The sequence below is a fragment of the Bactrocera oleae genome, chromosome 2 (genome assembly GCF_042242935.1).
Source record: "Bactrocera oleae isolate idBacOlea1 chromosome 2, idBacOlea1, whole genome shotgun sequence".
NCBI classification, from domain to species: domain Eukaryota; kingdom Metazoa; phylum Arthropoda; class Insecta; order Diptera; family Tephritidae; genus Bactrocera; species Bactrocera oleae.
The window spans coordinates 82,965,957-82,988,308 of NC_091536.1; the positions used below are offsets into that span (position 1 = coordinate 82,965,957).

Genomic DNA, 22,352 nt, shown 5'->3' on the forward strand with positions numbered 1-22,352 from the left:
TAGAAATACTATCTCCACTATATATTATATATTTAGAATATTTATTGATTATCTTCATTTAAAGTATTATATTTCAGCATAGTGGCATTAAACTTCAAACGACAGAATACTCAGTAAAAATGTTGTATTATATTCTCCGAGTAATCAGTGTCTTCCAGTGTGGTGTCTTCCAAAAATCTTCTGCTATTTTCATGATTCACATTATAATATATACCTAACCACATAGAAATGTGCAACGGATGTTTACTTAGAAGCGAGCGTGTACCACGCAACCCCGAAATGGCTTAGTCAGCTTCAAGGTTGTCACGTGTTTGCCTCGAGCGAATTTTAGATTTCGACCTTGATATTGACAGTGGTTGTGTTGTCAAAGAAGGTGTAGGTGTAGTTTTCCATTTTTTTGTTAACATTTTTTTTATTTTACTTAGGCTTTCAATTCAAATCACTTACTTATCTTATCATAACAAGCACAACGAACAATTACAGGGCGTTTACAATCTCTCTATTTGCTGTAACTACATATGTACCGGTATATGAGCATAGCGTAGAGTAACTGTATAATATTTCCTAATTGCATGTCAACTGCCTCTTGTCACTTGTATTTCGCTTATCATAATTAAGTGGCGAGTTTTATTGCATACGAAATTGTTTCACATACATATTTACACACGGCCACATGTATGTACATATAGTAAACTGTTTGTTTATAATATATAATAAATCACTTTTTGTAGATAAATTTGAAGTGGAAACGTGTAGAAAGTGTAATTAATTAATTGTGCAATGCAAATGTGAAAAAAATTGTCTCGAAAAGGTGTAAAAATGCTTGCGCTTTTAGTGAATAACTGTAATGTCACACCTTGGCGGGCAGATACTAATTGCAGTTTAGGGGTCAATATATGCACGTTTGCTTAATTGCCTTGTACATTTGTAAGAGATGCTTGCTAGTAAATAGAAAATATTTTGAAAGTCTCAACTCAGCTGCAATAAAATGTGTGACCTTGAGTACCCTTATGTGCGCAAGGCCATTTGCGATGCTCAGTGCGTGTACCCTGTAAGAAATTCAATGGCTTCAAACTGCTACTTTGCCATTAAATGATTTATTTGATATTTTTTATTAAAAAATTACAAAAGTATTACGCGCTGTTACTTGAAAAGCTCACATCAGTCCAAATTTTAAAAAAATCAATTTATTTTACCTAAATGTTTTCTAAGGGTCTTAAAATAAGATACAACAATATTTATATAGTTCTAACCAAAGTCGGTGTAATGCCATTTTATTAAAAAAAAAGCGTTTGGAGTATATAATTATATAGGCAATAAAGTTTCCCGACATATTTTCCATTTTATGTTATTTTCTTCAACACTTGAACTTAAAAACAGCATTCCCCCCACCAGCCTTTCTTTTCCTACTGAATGCGCAACAACACACACACACACTAAAAACTGCATAATACCGTTCACCGTTATTCGTAATTTACAAACAAAAAGGCACAATTACAGCGCGCCGAAGTTGTGTCGTGCAGGGCGTCTAGAGCAGCTGTTGTTTGTTTGCATTGTGGTACTTTTGGCACGCCCCACTGACCTACTTCCAAGCAAAGCTACCGGAAACAAGCATCTCTACGCTTAATTACAAATACAACTGCAAGCAGAAACAACTGCAAAGCATACAATTAGGCGCGATTTCATTTGCATTTGTAAGCGATGTATGTAGATATGTGTTTGAGTATATAAAATATGCACTTGACCTCCGCAAAAATTGCGTTAAAATAGTCACAGGCACCTGCAACATACACACACACACACACTTACATATTTATATATGCCACACTAATTACACACATATGTTGCATTTGCACTTTTGTGCAGCATTTTTTGTTTTTTTTTTTTTGTTGATTCGGACAAACACTTGTTTAATATTTGTATGCTTAATGTATTTCATATTTGCCATTAATATTTACCTCTTTTAATATTTTTAAGTATTCAATTTTTTTTTGTTGATATCTTTTATTAGTGAAGTCATTAAAATTATATTTGTACTATCTGAAAGCAGCTGTGCGAAAAATAATATTTGATTGAGTGCGGGAGGCCTACGAAAACTACGAAAAAGTGCCTTGTACATTCGTTGGGAGCTACGAGAGCTTTTGCGAGCTTTCGCAAATGCATTTGTTGCTTGCTACACTCGCATAGAAATATTAGTACAAGCTTAGGCACACTACGGTTGCCTTTTGGAAAGTAATTAATTTAGTAATGCAATTAAAAAATAATTATATATCAGAACAGAAAAATAAAAACGTTATCTACAAATTTACCGCTATAATACTCTTCACATGTCCCTTTTTGATAGCATAAGAGAGCATAACAATATCTTTATCTTGATTTTGATCTGCCAGTTTGTATGACAGCTATATCGTATAGTGGTCTGATCTAAATAATATGTTCGGAGATTCTCAGAGTGATTTCGAGTAATCGGCTTATTGATAGGATTCTTACATCTTTCGAAGAAATAATGAAGCTCTCATCGCTCAAAGTATTAACAAAGAAATTTTCTTAGTCATTAGTTCATCTTCCATTATACATCAATTTTAAGAGCGCCTCTTCTACTTATAGTAATGTCCCTGAAAAATAACTTGGTTGTTGATTCAATAAATTTTTAATAAAATGAATACAAATATATAATTTTATATAAATATAAAATTAAAACGCTAAAACTCTTCTCTAAGTGGTCAAACAGTTTAAACGTTGAGACCACTGGGGTATTGTGGTCGTGATGGAATCATTGGATATGGTGTGTTCAGTATCTGATGAGATGGCGATGACACAAATGGTAGGCTAAATACTTGGGGAGACTGCGGCGGCACAAAAGGTGGCGAGGGTAGAGGGGAATGCACAATCTGGGGAGACCCTGAAGGCTGCGGTGGTAGCGGACCTAGAATGTGTGGCTTCGTGAACGGCTGTGGTTGTGAAATGGGACTTGTCGGTACTAGTGCTTGCGGGGGGCTTATTGGCACTATTGCTTGCGGCGTTGATTGTGGATAAAGTGGACTTATTGGCACTAATGCTGGCGGCGGCGCTTGTGGATATAACTCCTGAGAGTATAATGAAGAAGGCTTAGACTCCGTTAGTATGCACATAACACCAGAGGGACAACTAGGAGGATATACGGGTACCTCCCATTTCCAATATCGCCAGGGAACACAACGACCCAAACTCTGTTGGAAGGCGGTAACATCGGGACAACTCTCTCGCAAAGGCTCCATATCTAAACCAATGCAACGCCAATAACGCATCGGATCCCAAAAGTTTCTATAGGCATTACCGATTTCGCCCGGCGTTTTACAACCCGGCTTGCCATCGTACGTGCTGCTCGACGCATATGAAACGGTGGTACTTAGAGCGAGGAGAAGCGGTATGTGCGCTAATATAAAATTTTCTTTAATAAAAGTTATTTATAATAAAATTAACTCACTTATAAACTGCATCGTTGACTGCAACTCCCGTTAGATCCGTCACGTAAAAGCTTTAGCTTTGAATGACCACGCGGGTATCACCTGCCACGCTTTTATATGTTGAAGACTTTTTACGAAGGAGATTTTTTTTAAAATATTTTTTATAAATATCTTTGCTAAGTTCAATGTAAGTTCCCACTTGTCTTTCAAATACATAAGTACAAGCATAAGTAAGTGAGGGAAAGCTATACAGGAATGTGTCTATATGTATGTACGTTTGTGTGTTGTAAAAGCAACCTTGTTGCGCTGACTGATTAGCCCTGCCAATGCCATTTAGCGCTGTTATTTGCTTAATATTAAATGAGCCCCTTATTTCCTTCAAAATGACATTTTCCTATTAATAAGAAAATTTCTTCGAGCATATATGTATGTATATATCAAGAAGTAAATAGAAGATGAGAAATTAATCGGAGGATAGTGTGGTTTACCGATAAGCGAGTGAGCACCGCAGCCGAGTTGGTTATAGGTGTGGGATATAGAATTGGTATTTACATCTTTATTTGTATTATCTAAGCTAAATCAAATGTATTTTCCAAATTTCTATGATGCCAATGAAGAATCCAAACCCAGTTCTTTGGGGAAATTAAAAGTCTTTTAAAGCGCTAACTTGTATTATTCCAAAGAACTTGGAACAATTCTTATATATTCTTTGTTTATTCATAACCAAATTTCTCCCTACTTCAGCAAAATCTCTAACTGTGCCATCTGCATGTGAGACTATTACCTTTTAGCGCCACCTGTCACCGCATAGCTAAGTATTTGTCGCTCAGCAACATTTTGTGTCACCTGTTCCGGAGAATGTTGCACGAAAAAATTCTGCTCAGCTGTCAAAACAGAGAATTTATCAAGAAACTGTCAAATTAGCGAGAAATGTCAATTAGAAAATAAGAAAAAATTAGAATGAAAGTAAAAACGCAAGGAATCGACGGAAAATTGTGAAAAAGTGTAAAAAGTTCTAATTACAAATAGCGGTGGACTAAGTGATTGCAATAAATTAAATAATCTAATTGGAAACCGAAAATTTACGTCACATGTGTATGTAATAAAAAATGAAATTTCGTCGTGTGGTCGATTATGAAGTTAAAAGAATGAAAATGCATAAAGTGTGAAAAGCGAAAAGAAAATTCCTCCCAACAACAAATGTAGCAGTGGCAAAGCAGCGCATACGGCCGCGCCCCCAAGCCCACTTGCTACCAGGAAGAATAGCAGTGGTGGTCATAGTAATTCCCTTGTAAAAGAAAATTCCATTATCGCGGTGCATATAAACCGAAAAACTAGTTTAGTTATAAGAAAAGTTGCAAATATTACTAACAGCCTTAAGTTAACGTGCAATTGTATTAGCATTCCTTCATATTGTGTCGTCGGGTGGTTGTGTGATCAAACGATTAGGGAATAGCAAGTCAGTGGCGAGTGCCACAAGAGTTCTGACGACAACGAGTCGATCGGAGGGTTAAAGTGGAGGGGGTTCGCCAAAAGGTATATGAACAATTTTTCGCCAAACCCACTTACCTACTTTAACACTAGCACGTTAGCTGAAAACAATCAGCGGCTTGCTTAGTCGGCCAATACAACCTTCAGCAAGTCAAAACAAATAAGAGAATCGGAGTAATGGCCGCACAACTCGATCCGAATGTCAAGGACGACTTGAAGACTCAATTCGTGACGCGTGAAGGCACCTACCGGTTACTTACACTGTCTGAGTACTCCCGTCCAAATCGTGTTGGCTACAACACCAATCAAAGTTCACCGCAAGTGCGTGTTTCCATTGTGTCGCTGCCTAATAATAACTCGTGTCCAAACACAATAAGTGGTGCCAGCAATGGTGGTAGCACTGCTGTAGTTGGCCCTATAAATGGTAATGTGAATGGATCTGCAACAAACAATTCCAAAGGAAGTGGTGATGGTTCTGCGAATGGTAGTAATGCGTCCGCCACTGGTACTTTAGTGAATGGTCAACAACAGGCGGCATACGGTGTGCCAGCTACCATGGATGCTCGACTTGGTGCGGGTATTTCTATGCATACAATGATCAACGGTGGCTCGGATGGACAGAATGGTCTGGCTAGTCAAATCTATGGAGGTGATCGGATTTGTTTTAATTTCGGCAGGGAATTATACGTTTATGCATTTAGAGGAGTGAAAAAGGTAATTGACTTGTAACTATAAAACAATAAAAATATATCATATAATTTTTGTTAGTTGTTCGTAGTTACTAAATGAAAATTATTACTTGTGAAATCATTTTATGATGCCGTAATTAAGTTCTCGGCTCTAAGTGCGATTACACAATCACAAGGCATATTCATACGTACAAACTTTTCCCTTTCCATTTTAAAAGTAACACCGCCATACCACTTTACTTCTACTAAAAGTCTGAGAATAAAATTAAAAACGAATTTAAAGAAATAACAAACACACTTCTTATCTTATCTAATGCGCGTCTGCCGCTGCTGCATACCGAAATTTCATTCGCTTGGCAGTGATAGCCACTTTAACACAACTTCCAGATTTACTCTGTGGACGATCACTGCGCATTAACACACTGAGAAATTATTGTTGTTGATATATGCTGTTTGCTGCAAGTTGTTGCAAGCAATTGTCTCTAATAGTGGCTGGCGTTGATAACGTTAAATTCCTACTGTATTTCGCAAATATGAAGTAAAGTAAAAGAACAAACCTGCAAATATACGAATGTGTGAGATGCAGAAAAATTGTCATAGACATAAGCAAAACAAACTGCTGTAATATGAAATTAAATGAATTGGCTTGGCATAAAATTGGAAAAGTAAAACAACTGCAATGCTTGTGGCAAATGAAAATTGAAATATAACGAGTTTGTTTACTCATTGCAACGTATTTGTATGATTGTGTGTAAAAATGAATTCAAATGATTTGCAAACAATCGGTTAATTTGTCGAGCAATTGTTGTGCGGCTGGCGGTTGTGCATAGCAGCTGACCACTGTGCTCGATTAGACGTTTGCTCCGCTACAACAAAAACAACAGACGTTCACTGTAAACGGTGCACTAAAGCGGCATCCAATAGGCAAAGTTTTGGGTGATCGCAAAATTACAAATTGAAATTTACCCACATGATATCTTGTTTGAGCTTATTGTAGAACTGTGTGACTAGCCTTGTTACGCTACAGCCAATTATCAACTTATTTGCATAGATATTTTAAACGTTTTATATATGATCTGCGTGACGAGTTGTGTCGATTTAGCTTTGTCCGTCTGTCCGTACATAAGTAAACTAGTCCCTTAGCTTTTGAAATATCGTTCCGAAATTTTGCCCGCGTCCTTTCCTCCCCAAGAAGCTGCTTATTGGCGGAACCACCAGTATCGGACTATTATAGGATATAGCGGCCATACAAACTGATCGATCAAAATCAAGTTCTTATATAAAAAAAATCTTTTTTGACAAGATATCTTCTGGAAATTGGCATAAATTATTAAATTGTTCAGATCGCACCACTATAGCAAATACATATGTACATTAATAATTGTCAACTGACCGATCAAAATCTTGTGTTTTGTATGCAAACTTTTTTATTTGTGAAGGGGATTCAAAATTCGGTGCAATCAAATGGTTAATGTTTTTTCTTGTTTTAATTTTTTTTTTTATAAAATCGTTTAAATTCTCTTGAGAAACTCGTTACGTAAACTATTATATAGGACTATTTTATTTATGAATCAGGCTGAAAAATAAAACGAAGCTTTTTAATAACAACATTTTTTGTCTTGCATACAAATATTTGCACTAAATAATTTATTTATTACATACATATGTGTACAAAAAACAAGAGCAAACACAGAAATTATCTGACAGTTGAGTTTTAAAATGGCAAACTTTTCAATTAGATATACAGGGTTTTCCAATAAAAAGTAGTCTAATGGTGTTAAATAAATCAAACTTAAACTTCTTGGAGGTTTTTTGGTGTCACAATATCTTGAAGTTATCGAATCTCCAAACTTTTCTCCCAATTTGCGGACCGATGATTCCACCAGACCAAAAACCACACCAAACTGTCACTTTAGGGGAATGTTATGGTTGTTCATGAATAATTTGTGGATTTTCTTCGCACCGCTCAGATGAAAGTGAGCCTTATCGGTTAAGATGATTTTCTTAACATTTCTTCGATAATAAATTGTAAGCGTTGTTCTTGCGTATATCTTTAAAAATCATATGATCCCTCTTGAAAACCCGATACTTAATTGATTCTCAAGCAATCGCGATGATTGTAGTAAATGTTTATTCAATTCAGTTTCTTACATACACTCATGTGCATATAAATAACTACACCAAAGTTTTTTTTTTGGATGTTTGTCAAAAATTCATTTTATGAACTGAGCTGATTTCTAAGCTAATTGAGAATCAGGGCTATTGTGATTCTTTGATAAAAAAGAACTTCTGCTGTTGTTCTTATAACGGTTACTCCTTCCGTTTTGATAGTTAGTATTCGAAGAATTTGCCTTAATGGATATCATTTAATAGTAGGCTCTGGAAATACTCCTTCGATATTTATATATATATTAGGGTGGAGCGAAAAAAAATTATTTTTTCACTCACTATTAAAGTAAATTTCGAGTTAATTGTATTTCTTAAAAAATTATTGATAATGTGGGAAATTTTAACTCAAAATTTACTTTAAAAGTGAGATGTTAAAAATTTTTTTTTTCCAAAAAATTTCTCTTTTTATAATCTATAAATTTTACCCTCGGGCTAAGCAAAAAAAAAAAATTTCGCTCCACCCCAATATATATGCATATAAATTTATTTATATTAAAAAAATAATAAAACAGAAATATTTCATTGAAGCTCCGAAATACACATACATACATTATATATATAATAAGCTATTTCGTTTAAGAACTGTTTAATTGTAATAAAAATATCACCTTAGTATTTTTTAAACTAACTTAACTTTCATGGAGGTTAGTATGCTGCAAGTGATGTGCAGTATAATGCCCCATTTATGGTGGCACTTCCACTTCGATAGGGTACCTATGTATGTATGTACATATAAACAAATGCAAATATACAATACATATGTATATACTAATATGTTTACTCTACTATGAGCAACTGCTGGCGCGTGTTTGAGACATTGTAAAGGCTGGTGCCCATAGCGCTCCGTTGCCATCAACAACAATTCAATTTCGAATTGTAACAATAAAAAAGGCAAGTGCAGCAATATATCTACACACATATGTATATACAAGTACCTTTACGTGGCTGCGACTGCAAAAACGCCAATTGAAGCAACCACATTCATAGAATGCACTTGTGTAAATGTAAATATGGCAATTGGTGTGCACGAATACATTCGCACTCGGCCGGCAACTACCGAGAAGCAACAATGATACTCAAATGAGCGGTGACAACACTCTGCTTTGTCACACTGAACTCTTACGCAACAATTATAAAGATAATCGCCACGAATCAAACTTAAACTTGACAGTTCTTATGATCGCGTTTATAGATGGCGACGATGTTGGTAGTCGGTGCTTTTGCGGTATATCGCTATTGATGATCATGAAGTTCTTGACGTTTATGGCAAACGTAGCGCCTTCAAGCGTGATATTACAAACTTTTGGTAATGATGTGATCGGCAAGAAAGGGGAAAAACACAAATTTTAATTATATAATTTTCGAGTAATCGTAATCGCTACTAATATGTAGACACATGTTGTTGGTTTCAATCAAACAAGCCTATGCAGCTGTATTTGTGTAAGTGTGTTTATTTGTTTACAATTTCGTTGGTGATTTTTTAGTTCATACACAAGTGGCAACTTTCGTTTTTTATTTTGATCCAGAACTTAAAGCATCAACTTCAACTTGCTTTTGTACAATTACAAATACTAAGATTGATTGTAACCGCCGCATTAGGGTTGTCATATATTTTTGATTAATACATGGTATTGGATAATGTCATGTACCACTATTCTAAGTAACATTAGGAAACAACATTCATTGATAGTGAAAAGTTAATTGTGACTTAAATTTTTTCATTTTATATTTTCTCGATTTGAGTAAAATTGAAAAAGTAACGAGTAGTTATATAATTCCTATCTTATGAACGTTTTACATTTGTTTTTTTTATAGTAGTGCTCCAAACTTCAAAGCCTTTTTTTAATAATTTTTATTTTACAATAACAAATAAGTCGATATTTTCGCTTGAACGAACTTATATATTTGATTCAATATATATTTTTTGGTATTTTTATATTTATAAATCAAACATGTTCTGAATTTGAATTGGAATATATTTAAGTGAATCGAAATAAATTCATTTCCAGTGATTTTGCTATACTATATATGTATATATTTCGTTTCTATACTAATAGATCTGGTAATAACATCTATTATTCCAACCCACTTGGAATACAGAACCGTTTTGAAATTAAAATTAAATTCCGATTTTGAAAAAAAAAATATTTCTTATTTATTTATATATTTTTATTTTGATTTATTCAAAATTTTCTTACATTTTCTTCATATATTTTTTAATTATTCAAAATAATCTCAATTAAAACCAAAATCTTAATTTAGGTTATAACAAAATTTTTTGATTGACACTGATGATTAAAATTTGATTTACATTTCGTAGCATTATAATTTTCCATTAAAGAATTCCCGATGAGATGACGTAACATACACTATTTTTTATTTTTTCTTATATCATTTTAATTTTTATAAACATTTTTTCGTTAATATTTTTCAATATCAATACAAACTTTATTTGTCAAAATTGAGTTAGAACCTTAGAAGAGAACTGTAATATAACTATTATTTCCTTCTACCACTTTCGGGCTGATTCGAACACTAATTTAATAATGTAAGAATTCTGAAATATATCTAGATATTTTCAAAAAAATATATTTCAGGAAATTTACTCCAATATTTGTATGTGGCAAATGTATAGTCCGATTCATGAACATAAACTTTTTTGTTAACACTCTTAGTTATGTACTTTTTTACTTTGTAAATTTTCTAACCTAATTATATATACATATATACGAACTAATGAAGTATTGTACATATAATATATATAATATGTATGTATATAGTGGTATATAATGTATAAAATACACATAATTTATTTAATCTAATATTATTAGTGTATATCCTCTTCGTATGCTCTGCATATATCCACTTACGTCGTTATGGCCATATTCGCATATCATAATTACAGTTGAGACACAACAAAATATATTATATTGAGGCAGACATTTATCTATTTCTGGAGCGATAATACTAGTAGATATATCATGACTACGTCAAAGATTAATGAATATAAGGTTGCATGCTTTTGGCCGGTTCCATCCAGCTGTAGTAGTAGGCTAAGCATTTCTCTTTTATTTGTGTGTTTTCGGGATTGTAGGCGAGAGGGGTTGACAGGCACACAGCTGGTTTTTGTGTTTTTCTCATTGTGTGAAATACCTATGTATATTGTCGTATGTTGGTACTCGTATTTATAGGCATTCAACTATAAATAATATTTTCCAAAAATAGTAGTAATGACATCTTCAATCACCTCTTTGGAATTATAACTAAAAGAGAGTTACTATTACAGCTCAACAAAACTGTTTACTTTTTAGTTAAAAAATATCTGAGTCTCCTTATTGGAATTATGGCATAAATATAGACGCCTTTTACTTCGTCTTAAGTTTATTAATAAAGAAAATTGACCAGCTTGAAGTTTTTCGGTCGTTATTATAAAATATACCGTTATCCACAGATAGATAGATAGATACCTCGAGCCTTATTTTTCAAGTATTCAATACTATTTTTAAGCACGTGCATTATATTTTGCAATCTCTTCAAGTTATAGCAACTCTCCTATAAAACGCCTATCACAGCGTTGACACAAATATTAGTTTACCATTTTCTAATTTTTCAATTCAAAAAAGATGCCAAGTCATTTTTTTTCAAACACATGTAGATAAATATTGTATGTTTCTGTGTATATGTGTATTAGGAAGTGAAGTCTCGCTAATTGCCCACACTTTCAAGTGTAATTAGTTATTAAATGAGGCATCAAATCAATTACAGACTTTACTTGCATTCACGGCATGATCACTCACAATGTGGGGAAATAGTTCAAAAGGTTTGCAAATGCAACTCATGAATTCTCCATTACTTAATAGCAGATTTAAGATAACACCACAATTTTTGTGATTATATCATAAATCTCTCAATATTTATTAAATAATTTTTCTTTACTAATTCAACGAACGTAATGATCTTGTCGATGTTAGTTTTTATCACCCTTACATATGCAAAAAGTTTATTTATAATGAAAAAAATATATATCATATTGCAGTTTAATAGATATTAAATAATATAATTAATTTTTTAAATAATTATCGCGAGGATTTGAATATAAAAGTTGCATAAGTTTCGGCATACTAATGGTAATCATTAAAATTTGTATACCCTATACATGGTATATTAAGTTTGTCACGAAGTCTGTAATACCAAGGAGGAAGCACAGGAGATATACCATTTATAAATGATCAGCCATATATATTTAGCCATATCCTTCTGTCTGTATATGCCCAAACTAGCCACTCGGTTCATGAGAAATTTAGCAAACGTCAGTTTCGCACCAAGAAGCCGCTCATTTGTCGGAACCACCAATATCGCACCACTATAGCAAATAGCTGGCATAAAAACTGAACGATCAAAGTACTGGATGTACTTGTTTGGAAGACTTTTTCATTTGTGAAGGGTATATATTTTTTTTCTTGTTTCATCTTTTTGTTGCGTTGTAATGACTTTCGTTTCTTATTTTCTTTATTTAACCATTATAACTAACTTTTAATGTCCTCAAATGTCGATTGCTTTCTCTAGCACTTGACAAAATATTGACGTCAACAACTTATCAAAACTTGATTTAAATACATACATACATCTTTACAAAAGCCATCCAATGGTAGGATGGTGCTATTTGTGTTTCTTTCTTGGCTAACTAAAATTCATATTCGTATAAAATTTTTTTTTTCTTAATCGTAGTTCGAGAAATTTAACGCAAAATTATTTAATTTTGACAGGGTGCAGAAATGACCAAACCGATTGACAAGAAATTCTACAAAGGCACCAATCCGAGTTGTCATGACTTCAATGCGACCACAGCCACCTCAACTGGCGCGCCGCTGCTTGTAGGTTTCACCACAGGGCAAATCCAGCTCGTTTCGCCACAGCCAGGACCGCGTGAGCTGCGCAAGCTATACAATGAAGAGGTATGTAGTATATGTACATATATAATATAAAAAATAACTTAAAATAAAAAAAATAACATAATTAATTTAACTTTTCACTTTAGCGACTGATTGACAAGACCAAAGTGACATGCCTGAAATGGCTACCGAATTCACCGAATTTATTTTTGGCTTCGCACGCATCAGGCAATCTGTATTTATACAACGAGGACCTCCCCTGCACACCGACTGCGCCCAATTATCAGCCCTTTAAAATGGGTGACGGCTATACAATACTCACCTGCAAATCGAAATCGACGCGTAATCCACTCTACAAATGGATATTCAACACCGAGAATTGCTGCATCAATGAGTTTTGCTTTTCGCCATGCGGTTCCAATTTGGCTATCGTCTCGCAAGATGGCTTTCTGCGTGTCTTTCACTATGACACCATGGAGTTGCTTGGCATAGCGCGTTCCTATTTTGGTGGCTTTTTGTGTGTGTGTTGGTCGCCAGATGGCAAATACATTGTTGTTGGCGGTGAAGATGACCTGGTGACGGTGTGGTCGCTGCACGAGCGACGTGTTGTGGCACGCGGTCAAGGTCATCGTTCATGGGTGTCGGTGGTGGCATTTGATCCCTACACCACATCGTACACCAACTGGGATGGCGGTGACTTTTCAGACGACGAAAATCAAATGAACGAATATGGCATCGGGCGAGAGGCGCGTTTCTCGGCCGATTCAACGGCCAATGGCTTTGAGTACATACCCGGTGGCCCCAGCGGCATTGCGCATGAGAAAAACTCCACACCGAATCATACACGACAACGGCCACACTCAGCATCGTTTCGTTCGGATGCATCGTCGTCGGCGGCGCTGGCACCGGATAAATTGGCCATCAGCTATCGTCTTGGCTCGGTTAGTCAGGATACGCAGATTTGCCTGTGGGACATAACGGAGGATGTGCTGCGGCATCCATTGTCGCTGCGTCAACGAGTCAATAGCATTAATTTGAACGATACTAGTTATATGAACGGCGGTATCGATGCGGATGGCATCAAAGTGATACGGCCAATAGCCATAGGTAATATAACGGCACCATTCTCACCACCACAACACACCAGCAGTCCAACGAAAGAAACAGTAGCGCCAGAGAACAACAGCAACAGCAGCTCAAGTAAATTCTCGACAGCGAACTGCACCATATCATCGCAATCGTCAAACGCCAACACGCCACCGGATGAGGCAACGCCAGCCGGCAGCAATACAACAGGGAATAGCAACAGTAACAACAAAGCGAACAATTCCAACAATAAGGCGAATGCAACAGGTAACTCAATAAAATTTCCCAACTGCATCAGTGCCACCAAATCGGACTCCATTGAAGGTAACAACAAGGACACCGTTTCGACAGTCTCCACGTCCGGCTACAACAGCAAGAACTCGAATAGTTCCACCAAGTCTTCAGATTCGAGCGTCTCGGCCTTCAACAGCCTGACGCAACGCTTTTCGAATTTCAGTTTTCTAAGCAACTCAGACAAGAAGACCTCCTCAGTAACTGGTTCCTTTGATGCATCGCAAATTGCGGCGACGCATCGCACACATCGCAAGGGCATGAGTCTGCTCAAGTCCAACAACCAAACGAATAACAGCAATCACAATCACCAGACATATGGTGCGAGCAACAGCACGACAGCCAGCGGCAACGACCACAATAGCAGTGGCGCCGGCGGCGGCATTGGTGGCATCAGCAGCACAACGGCGCATAGCTTCGGTTCACTTAAACTGGGCAAATCCAATACACATTCACACAGCTCTTCATTGAGCGCAGCATCCAATGCTGTGGTGACTTCCTACGATCCCATGAAGTTGATCGGCACCCCCTCGTGTCCACGCTTCGACGAATGCCCACTGCTCGAGCCGCTAATATGCAAGAAAATCGCGCACGAGCGACTCTCGGCGTTGATATTTCGCGAAGATTGCTTCCTAACCGCGTGCCAAGATGGCTTCATCTACACCTGGGCGCGACCCGGCTATGCAACTGTAAGTATGCATAAAATATTCACGCAAATCTTATGCTTATCAAATATATTTTTATATTTGCCTGCAGCAAAATGTACCACAGCATTTATCACCAAGTCAAGCGGCGCCTCCCGGTGGTACGGTAATATAGTTCGATAAAATAAATATGAACAATTATGCACAGAATCGGATAAAGGGCAAACGCTTGTCTTTAGAAACGCCAGAATAAATTTACCAACGCATGCGCACGCCGGCCCAGACCACAAGGTGAACGTTGGGTGTGTGTGTAAATGGCAGCTGGTGGCTGGTGTGAAGTATGTGCATTGCAAATTACACTTAAAAATAGACTTGCGAAAGTAAAAAATGAAGTCAGAAGCAAAATTTATATAAACAAAACATACAAAAATACCATTTAAACGTCATTTAAAATGACGATGCTAAAACTATAAACCTATTTTCAAATATTCCACTGTAATTAGCATAAATATATACAAGCAAAGTATGTAAAACAATACTATTATGCATATAAATATATTAAATATTTTTAGTCAACTTGTTGAAAGCAAAAACAAAGTTTAAAAAAGAAAAAAAGAAACGAAAATGAAATGAAATGAAAGGCAAGAGCAAAACAGGAAAACAAATAATACACAGATTTAATACTAAGGTATGCAAATAGTGAGCACACACACACACACACCATAACGCCTGGCAAACGAGCGAACATTAAACGAAAACACTCACTAAACACAAAAGTGCAGCGAAACGAAAGAAGCTTAGCAAATGCAAACAGTTAAGAGTACTTTAGGAAGTAGCGTGCGTTGCGCCAGCAACTCTCCAGCGTCTACTTCAGTGCACACAAAGTCGCACATACATTTGTATACATAGAATGTTTCGCATTGTGTGTTTGTGTTGGTGCTGTGAATTGTGTTGTTGTATTACGAAAATATTATATAAGCGAAATGCAATAGAACTGTGACTTTTAAGATTGAGGCGACCGTTTGCTAAAATCAAATGTATGGTAGACTAAATAGATTTAACAATTATTCACGCCGTATACACTCACACACAGAAATGTATCCATTGGCAGGTATTTCGTCACAAAGTACGCAAAACGGTAATTGTTAAGGTTAAAAGCCAGCGCCTTGTACGCTTTCTGCGTCGAGGACTCGCTACAACAAGGACTCAGTAACAACGTTTGCTGCTCGCATTGCAAGGCAACGCAGCGCAGCTAAATGTTGTTGCCGCTGCAGCACTTCGTCTAGTTTAAGTTGTTGTTTCTGCGTTTATTGCAAATCATTTCGAAACCTTTTTGTTTAACTAATTTAAATGAATATTATTTTCCATGTTATAGTATCCTAGAGAAATCGCTTTAATTCTAAAATGTGCATTACTAGTAGTTTATGTTGGGCAACGCTATGTTAATAATGTGTTATACGTATATTATATAAAAAAAAAATTAATTCATATAACTTGTATGTACCATATGTATATACTGTATACTGTATACTATATAAATATTATATATAGTATATATGCTTATGAGTTTATGCTCTTATTTATGTATTGTATTAAAGTCATATCATTAAAATTGAAAATTTATTGATTAGTTGTAGTGCGTTAAACGATGTAGAAGCGTCTTGTCAAGCATTTCGGTACGTGTGACAATTGCTTTGAGTGATTGTATGGCTACTGTTAATAAATTAAAGAGCGTTAATTACAGGGAGAAAGAGAGAGAGCGTGTGAAAATTGTAAACGCTTATTTTTTGTTTTTTTTTATTATTATTTAAGTTTCTGCTTAAGTGTATGTACATATATAATTATAAAAAAATAGAGATCGTAAAAAAATACATTTCTATAGTGACTTTAAAATGTTAATTTAACTAGCTTACTTCTTGTGCGCTGCCGCAGAATAGATTAAAATTTCGTTATATTTTCGTGAATAGCTGGATTTCAAAGTTTGCAACAACCCTAAGCGCTCTAGTTCATTCATATAGGTTGTCGCTAATAAGGAGCTTTCTCTTGTTGTTGTTGTTGTAGTTTAAAACATTCCTCAAATGTGTCAGATAAATTCTGTTAACGGTTATATAGACCTGGTTGGCGAAGAAAGTGTGTATTTCTTTTAATTGCGATACGATTAATTTTTATTGTCGTAAAGCAATTTCCACAAATAAAAACCGCGCTGCAAACAATGCTTTAAAAATAATTATATTAACATTTAAATACAATTTTTTTTCTGTAATGCTAAAAATCTTAATTAAAAGCAATTTTCAAACTTCTAACCACAAATATCGGATTTAAAATAAATAAAAAAAATTTTTTAACCCAATTTACGACTTGAAAAAAAAATTATCCCAAATTTATAATTAAGAATTTAAAAAAATTTTGAAACCTTGTTTATTATTTTTGAATTTTTAATTTTGTATTGCTTGTTCTACAATTTTGAACTAGAGCGCGCATAGAGCCATATTCAGTGTTATAGCGCAGTGGTCCACAATCTTTCATATTCAAACGATTTGTACTTTATCAGTATTTAATTCTGTTTTTGAGATAAAAACTTAAATTTTAAATTTTTTTTTCAATTTACTTCAAATCGTATTAATTAAAACATTCTCAACCTGAATAACCATTACAATGCATAAATGAATATCTACGATGATATAAATGTCTTTAAATAATAAAATATTTCTGTATACAAAAAAAAAAAAGACTTTCGATGTAATATTGAAATATAATAATTTGTCAAAAATCTTTCTATATTAAAATTTATATATTATTTTGTATGGGCAGAGTTTTTCGAGTTGTCTTCGTTGTTGCTAAATCATAAATTATTGGACAAACAAATTCGAAGAATGCTACTGTGTTGCACAATCTGAACAAATTTAACTCGGACTGATTTAAATAAACACACATTTTGTCGTATCGTTATCGCCTTCCAAATAGTCTTCTGAGCCAGTACAAGCGTGCCAAGGCTTAATCCAATTTCTGCTACAGATATGCTAAACTCGGTTCGGGACACTTCGGTTCGGCTGACATGCAAAAGCAAAATATTATCCCAACAAATATCGTTAACAAATTTATTAAATTTTTATTATGCGGCAAAAACACAGAAGTGAGTCTCTTTTGTTAGAATTTTGAGCCATAAAAAACCTTCCTAAATAATATTTTGCCTTATTACTTGTATGTATCTATGTATGTATATTTCGTTATGTAAAATTTATAAAAATTTAATGTAAAAAGTGTACAAAGTTATGATTTGATTATTTAAAGAACCAAAAAGAACATTAAAACAAAAAAAATTTAATAAATTAACAGAACATCAGTTTGAAAGCAATTGAAAAAATTGTGAAAATCACTAACTGTAAAATGTTACAGCCAAAAATACGAATATGCGAAAATGTGATCCTTCGGAGTAGATTTGAAAACTTGGAAAGTGTTTTTTTATTGCTTAAAATGAAATATATGCTATAGAGCGATGTAACTGTAATCATTGCCATTCTTGATGATTACATAATAGTTTGCACTAATTTATTAAAATCGAAAATAAGCGAATCTAAGAAAAAATTTTGGCTTGCGACTTTTGTTTAACATTTTTGTTTTTGTTTTGCTCTTGAGTTGAGTAATAGTTATAGAAACCTTAGACTCTTATGCTAATGCAAATTTTGTTGGAATATTACACATATACGTATATAACATAGACATACACACACATCCACAAACACATAAACACATGAAATGCAACATTGTAATGTAATTAACATTTAAAAGAATGCAAAAACTACGAAACTCTTAAACATAAACTAAATAAATAAAAATTTATATAAAAAAAAATAAAAACTTAGCAAATAAAGCAGAAAGCTAGCAACTATTAACAGCAAGTTTGTTATAGACAATTGAAAGCATATTGCAATGCATAAACGATAACGACAAATACATATGTATGTATGTATTTGTAGCAAAGTGTGTTGTAGTACAGTTCAAATACGAATGCGTACGCGTACATTATATTTTCTAGCATAAGTTATTAAAACATAATTAAAATAGTACTGACAATGATGTGAGCCGTTATGTTGGTGAAGACGACAATGAAATTCAATAGTCATGTATGCGATGATGTAATCTACATACACGTGTAAACTGAAGTATGCATGCAAATGTAAGTATGTGTATAACATTAACATGTGCATTTGCTGAACATCCGATGAGAGTTTTCATATAATTAAAGAGACTAAAGAATTCAATAAATATTATTATTACAAAATAAAAGCTTTTCAAATATATGTGTAAAGTTGTATATTGTGGTGAGCAGGTTTGGCAAATAATGCATTATGCAATTAATATTTGAATTAATTTTATTTTTTTTATATTATATTTTAGTGCCGAAAATCTTAATTCCAATTTCTAATCTTGAAAAAATCTTTATTAATACCAAAAGCGGAATGTAAAGAATAAAAAAATGTTGATTCTAAAAATGTGGAAGTTGGATTGGATATTTTTAATCTCAAAAGCCGGATAGAAAAAAGTTGAATCCCTAGTTTGTAATAAAAAAAATTAAACAAGAAATTGTTTTAGAATTTACATAGTTTTCAAGTTTAAGTTCCATTTCGGCCAAAGCTTTTTTTTTTAAATTAAACATCAACATAGTTCAGCTCTTTTAGTCTTATTTATATTTAATTGTTTTAAAATATAGTGTTTCAGTTAGATATTAATACAAATGTATGTATGTGAAGCTTTTTTTTATTTCTTCTCATTTCACCCCGTGATTTGAAAAATAGTTTTTTTAATTGTTACTCCAATTTTTAAATTACAAAATACTTTTTCAATTTTTAATCCAAGATGTTTCGATTATTATTATTATTATTTAATTAATGAATCAAAAATTTAATCCCGGATAACTTGGATTATAAATTAAATTTTCAATTTTTAATTTTCATTTTGGGTTACAAAGTTTAAAATTTAATTTTTAACCAAAAATTTAAAAAAATCGCACTCTGTTGTTGTTGTAGCGGCAGAATTTTGTCGAGTTGACAGTTCTTGGCCGGAAAAAATCCGAGTTCGTTCCGGTTACGTAGACCCGACTGTTATGAGAACGGTCGCCACTCTGTTCATAGTTTGCGCTTAGTTACAGTTACAGATAATTAAAAGTCTAGTATTAATCAATAATAAATATGTAAAATTATTATGTGTTTCTATTTACCTGAAAATGATTAATACCTTTGGCTTTATGTAGTTTCTTTCGTTTTTATTTTAGTCATTCGCTAACAAAAATATGCTTAGAGTATGGAATCGAATTTAATATTTGTTTCTATGTATGTATGTATATTCGTATGACAAAGCTTTCTAATTAGTAATCTCTATTTTTGTCACATTAATGTTGAAATGCCGATTTCTTTATTTCTTTTTATAAAACTACCAATATCTTTTGTTCACATCGAACCTTTGCAAAGTTTCGTTAGGTTTGCTTTCACTTCAGGCAACTTAAGGTAATTTTGTTAATAAAATTACAATATTTTTTTTTTAGTTACACATAACCTTTAGGCAAAAATTCATAGTTTTCCTTTTTTAAAGCAGCTTCCAACAAAAACACATTCCGAAATAAAAGTACGCACATCAGTCATACCAAAAATAAGCACAATTAAGCATTAAAATTGCTCATTTCTAACGGCTAATACCGCAGCATCCGGAAAGTACAAGTGTTTCGATAATAAAAATGATAAGAATGCTTGGCCGCCTACAATGAGAAAGAGGAAATATAACTTTCGTTTGCGACCGCCAGTGTAGTCAAGTTGCTGCGGATTGCCGTATGGGTCATAGTTGATAGCGCCACTGTTGACTGACGGTGTAGCATCATGCAGTACTTTAGTCTTCAATGTGCGTAACTGTGAAATTGAGAGAGAGAGAGATATTTACACCAATGAAATGCTGTAAAATTCTAATTAGCATACCAAAAAGAAACCCAGCGTAAGACTTGTGTAAAGCAATGCCACGTAGTAGCCAACGCCATGGAAAAGTGTGCTAACCAGCAAACACGTTACGATTATGACAAATTTGTAACCGGCGAATGAGAGTAGATCAAGCGTTTTCAGACTTGTTTTTATATTCACCACATACAGGGTGATCGAATAGACAACCAATTCAAAGATGCAGTAAGCCAAAGCACTGGACGCCTGTATGCCAAGTTGTTCGGGTGAGAAACGATTCTGCATGCCCAACATGAGGCCGGCCACCACCACATACGTTATGTAGGCCATTGTAGGTATGTAGAGGTCTGGTGCATTGATGTCATAGCGTGGCTGTACAGGATTCTCTTGATCATACTTCAGTGACCAGTCCTAATATAAATGAAGTTATATTAAATATTTAAATTGTAAACAATAAATTAATAATTTTTATCCCGTACCTTATGTGTAAATGGGAAGAGCAGTAAACGCAATTTATTTATTACATATTTGTTGTCTACAGCGAAATAATATTTCAATTTGGCCACTGATACCCACTTCTCAAATTGATTCTCCACAAGCTGCTTGCCTTGATCAGCCAAACGCTGACCATATTGCATAGCCATATCTTGCACAATAGGTTGCTGAAACATAGCAAATTGTGGTACACCTGTTTGAAATTGTCCCTGTGCACCCGGTACTGCTCCCATGCCTGCTGGACCGCCCATTGGCATATTTCCACCATATTGTGGCTGCGCAGCTGGCGCTGCGACAAATGTTGGCTGCGACGTTGGTGGTGCAGTATAGCTGTAATTTTGATTTGGCACCGGCGCTGGTCCAGTATTGAAACCACCAACGTTGGTGGTCGTTTGTTGTGGCGGCATACCATAACCAACAGATACTCCTGCTGTGTGATCTGGCATTGTCGCTCCAACTGTTGGCTGCATATAAGGCAGCGGTGCGTTCATTGGAGCCGTTGGTCCCATAGCGTTTATATCACTGACACGTTTTGGCTTGCGGGATGGACCTTGAGCTTTTGTTGCCGCAAATATAGAGAATATTAATAATAATATATATGTATACCATACTCATTTCATAAAAAACTGCAAGACGAAAACGCGCAGAACAAATACTCACAAACAAATAGACATATTTATGTTATATGTTAGAATTACAACAAAAAAGCAAACAATTTAATAAGCAACTCGTTAACTACTGGTAATATTAGATTAAATATAATTTAAAGGTAAACAAAACAATTCCTAGAACAATAAACCACTTCGTTAGTGGATATGCTTGCTTCAAGCAATCACCACCAGTTGAACCAAGTGGATGCACGTATTGTACTTGCGCTATCTTCATCCTTACAGGTTTCCCACTTACGATTCCGGATACCGGCATTTGGATTGTAGTTCATTTCGTTCTATTTATAAATGCACAATGCTCCGTTTCGAGATTTCAGAATAATTAATGGAAATTTAGTAAGTGTTTAAGCTGTTAGTACACATCACCAATCAGATCAATTTGACAATATCGCTGACAGCTGATGCCAGCGATGATGTTAGATTACAATAACTGAGTGCAGCCAGATGGGTGTAAGCTCATATTTCATATAACAGATATGTTACAAAAACGAAAATATTTAAAATATTTATTTGCGGTTTTTTTAATCAAAATAAAGCTG

The 22,352-nt window shown here is 34.4% G+C and overlaps 3 protein-coding genes across 5 annotated transcripts; 1 reads left to right on the forward strand and 2 right to left on the reverse strand.

Annotated features, from left to right (window-relative positions):
• Positions 1–2,643: 2,643 nt before the first annotated feature.
• Positions 2,644–3,840, reverse strand: LOC106623386 (uncharacterized). Its single transcript, XM_014242890.3, has 2 exons — positions 3,467–3,840; positions 2,644–3,415 (listed from the first exon to the last, which is right to left on the reverse strand). Exons 1-2 carry the CDS (start codon positions 3,477–3,479, stop codon positions 2,733–2,735), a joined length of 696 nt encoding a protein of 231 aa, XP_014098365.3. The 5' UTR covers positions 3,480–3,840; the 3' UTR covers positions 2,644–2,732.
• Positions 3,841–4,351: 511 nt separating this feature from the next.
• LOC106623393 (WD repeat-containing protein 20) lies at positions 4,352–19,009 on the forward strand. 2 transcript variants are annotated; one of them, XM_036361466.2, is made up of 5 exons: positions 4,353–5,651; positions 12,562–12,750; positions 12,834–14,040; positions 14,098–14,753; positions 14,821–19,009. In XM_036361466.2, exons 1-5 carry the CDS (start codon positions 5,115–5,117, stop codon positions 14,881–14,883), a joined length of 2,652 nt encoding a protein of 883 aa, XP_036217359.2. In that variant the 5' UTR covers positions 4,353–5,114; the 3' UTR covers positions 14,884–19,009. The 2 variants fall into 2 exon arrangements, with proteins under 2 accessions (XP_036217357.2, XP_036217359.2); XM_036361464.2 differs by having other exon boundaries at positions 4,352–5,651; positions 12,834–14,753.
• A 941-nt stretch (positions 19,010–19,950) lies between these two features.
• Positions 19,951–22,212, reverse strand: Yif1 (Yip1d-interacting factor 1). Of its 2 annotated transcripts, none has more exons than XM_014242894.3 (4): positions 22,052–22,212; positions 21,130–21,701; positions 20,675–21,061; positions 19,951–20,608 (listed from the first exon to the last, which is right to left on the reverse strand). In XM_014242894.3, the coding sequence occupies exons 1-4, from the start codon at positions 22,083–22,085 to the stop codon at positions 20,372–20,374; spliced, it is 1,230 nt and encodes a 409-aa protein (XP_014098369.3). In that variant the 5' UTR covers positions 22,086–22,212; the 3' UTR covers positions 19,951–20,371. The 2 variants fall into 2 exon arrangements, with proteins under 2 accessions (XP_014098369.3, XP_036217356.2); XM_036361463.2 differs by having other exon boundaries at positions 22,037–22,207.
• Positions 22,213–22,352: the final 140 nt, after the last annotated feature.

Excerpts from the sequence above, each read along its gene's own strand:
- Yif1 (XM_036361463.2), bottom strand. The coding sequence starts at position 22,085 with ATGAACTACAATCCAAATGCCGGTATCCGGAATCGTAAGTGGGAAACC. Across the intron at positions 21,702-22,036 it reads GAATCGTAAGTGGGAAACCT|CTCAAGGTCCATCCCGCAAG; the intron begins GTAAGGATGAAG and ends CGGCAACAAAAG. Across the intron at positions 20,609-20,674 it reads TTACGCTGGGTTTCTTTTTG|TTACGCACATTGAAGACTAA; the intron begins GTATGCTAATTA and ends TCAATTTCACAG.
- LOC106623393 (XM_036361464.2), top strand. The coding sequence starts at position 5,115 with ATGGCCGCACAACTCGATCCGAATGTCAAGGACGACTTGAAGACTCAA. Across the intron at positions 5,652-12,561 it reads CATTTAGAGGAGTGAAAAAG|GGTGCAGAAATGACCAAACC; the intron begins GTAATTGACTTG and ends TAATTTTGACAG. Across the intron at positions 14,754-14,820 it reads CGCGACCCGGCTATGCAACT|CAAAATGTACCACAGCATTT; the intron begins GTAAGTATGCAT and ends ATTTGCCTGCAG.